Raw genomic sequence first — 10,209 nt, forward strand, 5'->3', positions numbered from 1 at the left:
TATATCAAATTATTTTTATAATGGTGGGATTATGTTTTAACTATTTAAGGAATGAGAAGTATTTAAGATATGATTCATATAACTCTTCTAATGTATATATAACAATTTATTGAGGGATTTAATATAACTTAGTAGTATTAATTAAATAGAAATATGCGGAAACAACTCTTATATTCCTGTTAGTTACTGCACCAACTCTCCAGAAGCTGAAGCCAACAAACCCTAACCATCAATAATGCCTTTACACCTCAACCGATGTCTCTTTCGTATTGTAAAATCTGCAATATTATTTGTAAAATTAGAAATAAGATTTGATAGAGAGGGTAATGGAAGAAGATCATAGCAGATATTTTAATAATAATATCTTATGTTAGCGATAATTTATGATATGAAGTTTATTTTGTAGCTAAATTTTGGAGGGGAAAGACATTTATGCCTTTATTTTATTTTATCTTAAAAAAGGATTATTTATTGCGGATTTATAAGATACATAATGAGATTTATAATGAAAATTAGACAATTTATAAAAAACATAAACTAATTAACAATACATAAGAAAATTACAACAAAAATGAGGTGATTTATAAAAAAAAATAGTGAGGGATTTACAATAAATAACCACAAAAATATCTTTTCACCTGCACATAAAATTTAATTTAATTTTTGTTCAGGGGTACAGTGAAATTTGACAATGTTTTTGCGGGGAGGTTTTGGATAACAAGTACCCGGGGGGGTTTGGTAGGGAAATTCTTCCATTTATTAATACTACTGGTCAAACCGCACTCAAATTCCGTTGATACTAATACTCCTCCGGTACTAATTATAAAACCCAATTGATTTATTTAAAGAGATTAAGGAAGTAAGTTAAGTTGGTTATTTATAATAAATAAGTGTTGTTATTCCTAAAATATTCTTGCTAATTAAGTATATTGGCTAAAACTATCATTATTAAAAGGATTATCTTGGAAAAAAATGCATAAATATAAAAGAGAAAATGGATTGGGTCTTATAATTAGGACCAAATAAAAAGTCAAATTGGGTCTTATAATAAGGACCGGAGGAGTATTATATTATCTCTCTACTATTTTTAATATAGCACCTAATTTTTATTTTTATTTTTTTTAAATATAAAATTTATTTCTTATATTTATCATTTTTTTTTAAATTATCTTTATAAATACTTCGTTAACTATAATCAAATAGAAAAGAGAGAAAGGGTATTTAGAAAGATGATTATGGCGTTTTAAAAAAATGTGTCACTTTTCTTATAATTAATTAACTTACTTAATTTTTTTAACTTAATCAAATTAGTTAAATGAGTATTATACTAAGAGCAGGAATAAATTGAAATTGCAATTCAAATTAAAATTAAATCGAAATATCAAATATTTATGCACCAACACTTCAAGCTAAAACCCATAAACCCTACGCCAACCGCCGTCTCTTTCGTCTGCGAATTCTGTGAAGCGACGGTAATGGAAGGCAACAGCGCTTTTCTGCCGCAAGAGATCATCGTCAACATTCTCAAGAGACTTCCTGTGAAAACCCTAATTCGATTTCAGTGTGTCTGTAAAAACTGGAAAAATCTCTTGAAGGATCCATTGTTCATTGCAGATCAACTCCGCCACTCCAGTCATCGACCTTATTTTCTCGTCCAACAACTCTATCGGACAAACAATTCGTTGTACTTGTGTTCATTCGATCGCGACTTTCAACTCCATGAAGCTCATAACCCTCCTCTGATTGATTACGACTTGTCCAGTTCTGATAGTTTTTCAGTTGTTCGGATGATCGGTTCCAGCAACGGCTTGCTCTGCGTTGAACTCTGTGATCATTATGTGTCTCCTCATAAGCTTCTAGTGTGGAATCCAGCTATTAAGGAGGTGACAGAGGTACCCCAAGCTACTAATTGTAAGAATCAGTTATCTATAGGATTTGGGTTCAGTAAGATTGTTAATGATTACAAGATAATTAAGATTTCTGTTTCTGAGTTTTATTTTGATATGAATAGGGGTTCATATTGGGTACACAAGAGGGGTGTGAATGAACTTTTAGTGTATTCGTTATGCACGGGGTTGTGGAAAGATGTGGAATTTGGGGACACAAAGGATATACGTATTTATTGTGAAGCAGCCACTGATAATAATGGAACCATTATCTGGCTTGCACAAAATTTGAATGGTTATCTGATAGTCTCATTTGACATAGCAATGGAAGTGTTTACATTAATACCAATGCCTGATTTACACCCCAGCTCCACTTGTATTCCTACTTTTTATGAGAACAAACCAGGTATTATTTCTTACAAAGAGATAGGAAACTCCAGATCTGGTTTCATTCATTTGTGGGTGGTTGGGGTGAATGCGTGTGCATCTGGAGGAGGGAGATGGACTTGGACTAAAATATATAGCAGCAGTCCCAATCTCTATCCATACTGTTTAATTCCAAGGAACATTTGGAGGAATGAAATTGTCTGCACAGTTAATGAATTCAGTCGGAGAACTGAAGAATTTGGTGAGGTCATAGAGGATCGAAGAACTTTATATTTGTTGAATCTCACACCACTTATGAATCTAACAAGTTTGTTATGAAGAATTATAGTTGTAATTATTGTACTAGAATCTTAGATTATGTGGAAAGCCTTGTACCAGTTCGTAACATTCACATTTAAGAACTTTGATCCTTAATCTTAGTTTTACATTGTAAATTTACTTTGTTTAAGTACTTTTGGTGGAAGATCATTTGATTGTTCATAAACTTTTGATGCCCTTTTGAGATGTTATAACATGTGGAAGAATTTATGCAGAATCTCTCTTTTCTCTTCTCCTCTCCCTGTGACTCTTTCCCTCTGAACCTGTGACTTTCTCCTTTCTTTCTGTGATTGCCGTTATTTTCTTAGAATCCCTGTGACTGCACTTGAGTACTATAACTGATATTTCTCTCTTTGCAATTGTACTGGGAGTCTGTGATGAATTTCAAACTATACGTTACCAGATTTGCATCCATATTTCTGTTCTATTTTCTCGTGCATTTCTGACTATAATTTCAAGTAACACCTCTGCTACATTGGTGCTTTCATTGCCTTCCGCTACCATGATAGATTCTTTTCTAAAGTCTGCCACCACTGATTTTGATTATTTAGCCGCCAAAACTAAACGATTCGTTGATTTCTTGGAGCGCCGACTTTCTGCAGACATAGCTCGCTATGACCGTGTGAACGTTATGATTGATTCTATCAAACACAAATTGGAATCACTACATAATAAATTCAATCGTATGTTATCCCCTACCTTCATGGATATGAGCTCTGTTTCTGCCATAGTTGATATCCACCCCAAATCTGACATTGTGTATTCGCCGACCATGATAGTTACGAGTTCGGCTTCTACCATCAATTCTCCCATTTTTGACGGCTTGGATTCTTATATGGCGGAGGTTACAATTGGGTTTTTTTTTGATGAGTGGTTGGAGTTCCATGTTCTGTGTTCTGATTCAGCACATTTGGCGAATTATTCAGTGCTTACTGGCTCCATGGTGAGTTCTGATCCTATAAATGGGTTTGGTGCTTCAACTGTTGTGGATTCTGACACCTTATTGATGACGATGAGCAAGATTTGTGTTGAAGATGACATTCTCAAAAAACACGATGCACCCCACCTTGTGAAGCCGACTTGCAGTTGTTACAACTCTGCTCAGTGACTCTCTGATGCGCTTACTAATGCAGCTCTATTAAATTCTTTTAAGCTCCCAAGGCTTATGCTTGGTGCTTTGAAAAACCATGGGTACTTCCTCAATTTATTAAATTCTAAACCATTGGCTTTCGAATGTTATGCCTATGCCTTACCTATTCCCCTGTTGTCTGGTTTTACAGATGTTGGTCATTGTTGTTTATCACATAGTCGCTTACATATACAGTTGGTGTTTGATCCCGGGCCCTCAATCCTTGTTCAATTCTTAACTACTGATTTGTGGCCATGCCTTGTACTTTTTGGGTATCATACTTTGGTTTCACCTCTGTAGCATTTTGTTTTGATGGCAAAGAACTACAGAGGCAATGATAAATGTTTTTATTGACATTGCACCTATTTGTGCATTAGTCATGAAACTTGAATCCAAAATTCTGAAGTGTTGTAATGTCTCAGTTACTGGTGTGATTATTTTTCCAGATAAGAATATTCTGCCGCAACTAATTAACGGTGATTTTTGTTCTACTTTTTCACCTCTTGTTACCTATAAGAGCTTGAATGATTATAACAGACACTTGTTAGAATTATTGCATATCAAGGACTGATTTGGAGGGGACACGAGCATTTTGCTTAACATGTGCTGCATGCAAACTTTGAACAACTACCTATGGAGCCAAGTGCCGACAATAAATGGATAATAGAGAGTATTGATCTGGACATTACTGGATTGGTTCTCAGTAAATTCAGTGCATATGGATTAAGTTTACATCAGTTTGAAGGTCTTTATCATTGTGGACACGATAACTGTTGGCTAGATGATCATCTGTTGCTCTTCATCGCCTCATGTCTACTGTTCTTAAAAACGACTAAATTACTAGCGTTGTTTTTCCACAAGCAGCTAGTACCTTGTTGTGATGCCTTGGAAGCCCAAAATGATATTTGTATTGTTATGAACCTATATACAAGGACCCACATAAGCAAGTCAATTCTTCCTTTGCCCATAGTGCAGAGGGATTTTGCAGTTAATTTCATCAACTTATTTCCTTTTGCTTGGGAGCAAGTTTCAGTTCTTTTGGTTGTCCAAATTGAGCCGTGTGGTATTATTGTTGAAAAAAACATCAAGACTATGTTTTACAAGTTTTCAGTTCGATGGTTGAATTGCCTGTCGCCCTCGTCAAAGCTACAAGTCAGTTATGCTTTCAACACCGTGTTTTTGGGATCTATTATATTTAACTTCTTGGAATGGTTTGGATCCTCCTGTGAAGCATATCCTTGTTTGGCTTATGATTACCTTTTATTCTCTGGCTTGGCTTGCTCCACTTGGGTATCCTAACACTTATTTGCTCAGCATGCTGTATTCACCAGTTATTTGTAAATTCCCTTTGGCTACTGCACTTGAGAACTGTCATGTAGCTACTGCATTGGCACTTTATAATGAGATGATGCTCGATGTTTGCTATCCGACACTAATTCATACCTTTGACCTTGAGGACAAGGTCAATTTCAAGAGGAAGCAATGTTATGGTCCAGAAATGTGTGGGCCTTATGGAAAGAGATGGGCCCAAAGCTCATTTACATGGACCCAAATAGATGGAATCCAAATAGGGTTGGAGATGGAAATACAAGGGAGAATAGGAGGCAGTGTGGGGTGTGGAAGAATTTATGCAGAATCTCTCTGGCTTCTCTTCTCTACCTGTGAATCTTTCCCTATGAACCTGTGCCTTTCTCCTTTCTTTCTGTGATTTCCGTTATTTTCTTAGGGTCCCTGTGACGGTTCTTGAGTACTATAACTGTTATTTCTCTCTTTGCGATTGTACTGTGAATCTGTGATGAATTTCGAACCATACGGTACTAGATTTGCATCCATATCTCTGTTCTATTTTCTTGTGCATTTCTGACTGTAATTTCAAGTAACATCACTGCTACATATTCACTGCCAAATATTTTTAGCTTTGTTTGTATAGATATGTGCACATGCGTGTGTCTCTAATTTCAGGTTGTTATCCTTAGTTTTCATCAATAAGATCGCTGATATATGGATTATGGATTATACCAATAGTTTTATATCATATGAGAGCACACAAAAGCAGGTGAAGTTAATTTTATTTTCTTTCCTGTTCATTTCATTTAAATTGATTTTATATGATCATTTGAAAAAATGGTGTGTGGTTGAAAGATTTTAATTACTTTTTTAACCATTTCATCTTATATATTTTCTCTATTAAACCTTTCGAACGCTGCTTATCCATTTCTTTAAATTGAACTCATTCCTTCATTTCCCCTTCATCTTTGTCTAATGATGCATAGGGTGTAAGATTAATAGGTGGTTAGATATCTGTGAGGCGATGGGTTGAAGCTAATTAGTTACGCATTATTTTTAAATTTATTTATATGATTTTTTTAATTAAATTATGTGGATGGTTAAAATTGATATTTTTTTCGACTTCAAAATTGAAAGTTCACAAGGCACCTTTCATGCATAGCTTGTTGCGGGTTAGGATCATCATTATTCTTTTTTAAAATGGGGTTATATAATCTTAGAGTAGTTATTCAAATCGCATAAAAACACCTTTGAATATATAAAATAACAAAATGAGTTCCTGAATTAACATAATTTTTTGAGAAGTGTGGGTCTTAAATTGTAAATATAAAATGAAGCCTAAAAGACTAAAATGCTCCTATTTTATTTAGAAACGTTAATGAAGGTGGGGAAAGAAAATTTATGGTGGGATCTACAGAGAGAAGGAAAGGTCGACATATTTTGTAGCTTCCAACTGTGGTGATCAAGTGAGTAAAGTTTCTAACTATATTCTTCTATTCTTCCCTCTAAAATCGAGCAATGTGATTCTCTTCTTCGTTTTGGTGAGTTGCATTATGGTTCAATGTGTTATAAGTTAGGAGGGGGTGAGAGATGAAATGATGATAAAAGATATTAGTTGGAAGAGGTTGTGATTAGTTTGAGATAGAATATTTTTGCTTTTATAGTCTGATTCCTAATCTTTAATTTGCATGGGTTGGTTGTGATGGACAAGGGTTAGGAATGTTAGAAATGGCAGAATGTGGGGGAAAAATGGAACTTGGAGCAATGAATACTGTAGAAATGTAAATGGTTATGTTTTTACAATTAAAAGTTGTTATTTGCTAATGCATTGTTGTTATTTTCCTTGAAAATGTTGTTATTATGCTTATAGTGTTGTAGTTAAAACTTATTATTTTGCCAACAAATCGATGCTAATTTACCTACTAGACTTATAATTTTCATATCTAGACTTGTGGTTTCACTAACTGAAGTTATAATTTTTACATCCATGCTTTTACTTTTTTAATTAAACTTGTAATTTCTATATCTAAACTTGTTACTCCTTCGATCTTTAATATAAAACCCATTTAACTAATTTGATTAGATTAAAAAAATTAGATAAGTTAGTTAATTATAAAAAATGTGACACGTTTTTTCTAAAATACCATAATTATCTTTCTTAATACTTCTTCTTCCTCTTCTAGTTGATTATGGTTGATGGAGCATTCATAGGGATAATTTAGAGAAAACTGATAAATATGAAAAATGAGTCTTATATTTAGGACCAAACCAACTCAACAATTGGGTTCTATTTTAAAGACCGAAGGAGTATTTCATTTGCTAGACTTGTAATTTTCATATTCAGATTTTTTTCCACTACCCTTATCCAAACTTGTTTTTTTTAACTTGTGAGACTTGTAATTTGTAATGTTATTTCATTAATCAAACTTGTAATTTGAATATATGCATCCCAACTTATTATTATGTTGGTAGGATTGAAAATTTCCTGGGACTATTACAAGAAATGAATGAAGTTCTAATGACCTTTGATAATGAACATGTGTCAATGAGTGTTGAGAATAGTGGTGAATGCCTAACTTATGAGGGAGGTGGTTTAAGTCAAAGAAGCATGTGTAATGGTTTAGAGTGAACATTAAGTGGATAGACTATTAACTGAATGTCTAACTTATGAAGAGGTGGTTTGTAAGTAATATGTTTGATGATAGGGGAACATTGAGTTGTTATATCATTTTAATGTGCACTTGTCATTAAATATTGCAAAAAATGATTACTGTTAAAGTAATACTGATTTTCCTTTTGTTATTTGGCTATACCATTGTTGTAATTTTTCATGGTAATATTATAACTATAGACTTCATACTATAATGGCAGCAATACTACATGACAATATTGGTATTCTGTTGGTGACTACAAAATACAAAATTTTAACATTGTAAAAGATAACAATATAAACATATTACAGTTCTAAGTGTGTGAAAAGTTGTTGCATTTACGTAGTCCAAAATTGTAATTTGGCATTCACAATTTATTATTTGGTATACTACACTTACTATACAGTAGAAAAGAATGAGAGGCAAAGTCGATGATGGAGATGTTAATTGAATAAGTTATGGTTAGTTTGAGGTGCACTTGTTGTCAAATCATTCAAAAACTGGTTGCTGCCAAAACATCTTTGGTTTTTTTGCTTTTCGTTTTTTTTTATTGGCTTGCTGATAGTGTTGAAATTGCGGACTTGTTACTATGATGGTAGTCACATGACAATACGTTTTGAAAATATTGGTCTTTTGTTTTTTGGACAAAACAATGTTAACATTTTGCATTTATCAATTTTAAATACTAATAATGTAAATCTATTTAATGATCTAAAATTAATGAGAAATCCAGTCACAAACATGTAATTTTACTTACGAAACTTGTTATTTGACTTACCACTCTTGTCAGTTAGCTTACTGGTTTTGTCATCTGGCAGTGAAATGTGAAAATAATGATAATTTTTTATAAAACCTAATTTTATCAGAAACTCAATTACATAATTGTTATTTTACTTATTATTCTTGTCATTTGACTTACTGCTCTTGTCATTTGACAGTGAAATGTGAAAATAATAGTAACTTTTCATGAAACTTGATTTCATGAGAATTCAATCATAAAATTGTTATTTCACTTACGTACTACTCTTGTCATTGGACTTACCATACTTATCATTTAGTAGTGAAATGTGAAAATAATAATAAATAAAATATTCCTCATTATTAGTATACTGATAACAACACTTATATTAGAAATAATAATATTCTTGTGGCTAATAACAAAATACCAATATGACCACGACATCGACTATTTTTTTAATGACAACAAAATATTCTTCATCACTAGTATACCAATAACAACACTTGTGTTGGAAATAACAATATTCTTATGGCCAATAACAAAAAAATCAATATGGTCATGACAGCAAAATTTAGAGCTTGCCATTAATTTTATTTTCCCTGTTTGTCCAGCCACGTGCATTGCTTTCTTCACTACATGTTGCTAAACCAACATTATTTTTCGCGCTCAAAGTCAATAAAGTCACAGCAAATCTTTATTCATATCTTTATTTCAATTTCACAGTTTGTTTCACTTTCCAGCGAATGCCTACCACCAAAGCTCCAAACATGAGACACACATAGCACCACTTTAACAAATTTTGTTTTCTTTCTAATATACAAGCCAGTTTTTTGAACGATTGTAAGTGATGAAAAAAGGTTAATGCTAAAAAATCTGACGCTTTATTCATGATAATCTTTACATAAACCCAAAAGGAACATAGAGAGAGAATTTGCAAAGCTTGCAAATCTCCCATTCCAACCATGTGTGCATTAGATTTTGCAGTTGCCCTTTGCATATTCATTCAGTTTTGCTAAAGCTTCTTCAATCGTGTTACCCCGCTTCGTCATTGGCTTTGCTGCACAAGTAATTTGGGGCCGCCCCCCGGGGGGGGGAGAGGTAGGGTGGGAATGGGGAGATATGGTGGAGGGAGGAAGGTGAGGTTATGGGAGAAAGAAAAGGAAGATGGAGAGGAGAAACAGGAAGAGAAGAAAGAAGAAGAGAAGAAGGAAGAGGAGAGGATGAGACGGTAGAGGAAGAAACGAAAAAGGATATTTTTGTCTTTTTATAAATGTTTTATAATTCATATTTAAGACTCAGTTTCTAAAAGCAATTTTGTGATTTGAAAAACCCAAGTTACAATTTTATATTTTTAGGGTCTTTAGTTGCGATTTTCCAAATGATTTTCTTTGATAGACTTATATATTTGTAAAAGGTTAATATAATCTTTGGTCTTTCAAATTTGTTCTCATTTTGGTTTTGGTTCTTTAAGTTTAAATTATAAGTTTTGATCCGTAAAAGGATAAAATGATCCAAGAGCTAGGTGCATGGTCGGCCCTTCAGGGCCTTAGGCTTAAAAGGGCCGGCTCTGTAGGGCCAAAGTTTCAAAAATATCCCATCTTATTAGGCCTGACCCTTAAGCTGATGGTTCATGGCCGGCCTGTTTAAAAAAAAATACAATTTTTCATATTTTTCATATGTTTTATCAAAAAATAAAAATAAAGCAATAAAATTATTAATAAAGGCATATTTGAATAAAATTAAGTTATAAACATAAAACATCATCATATCTAAATATCTATCAACATTTAAAACGTCTATCAACAAGACATA

The 10,209-nt window shown here is 33.1% G+C and overlaps 1 protein-coding gene across 1 annotated transcript; it reads left to right on the plus strand.

The window, feature by feature from the left end:
- Positions 1-1,468: 1,468 nt before the first annotated feature.
- LOC114743937 (putative F-box protein At4g38870) lies at positions 1,469-3,994 on the plus strand. The gene is made up of 2 exons (XM_028932132.1): positions 1,469-1,911; positions 3,371-3,994. The coding sequence occupies exons 1-2, from the start codon at positions 1,476-1,478 to the stop codon at positions 3,697-3,699; spliced, it is 765 nt and encodes a 254-aa protein (XP_028787965.1). The 5' UTR covers positions 1,469-1,475; the 3' UTR covers positions 3,700-3,994.
- Positions 3,995-10,209: the final 6,215 nt, after the last annotated feature.

The sequence above is a fragment of the Neltuma alba genome, unplaced genomic scaffold (assembly GCF_004799145.2).
Source record: "Neltuma alba isolate B1F8T4 unplaced genomic scaffold, ASM479914v2 tig00004188_pilon, whole genome shotgun sequence".
NCBI lineage: Eukaryota > Viridiplantae > Streptophyta > Magnoliopsida > Fabales > Fabaceae > Neltuma > Neltuma alba.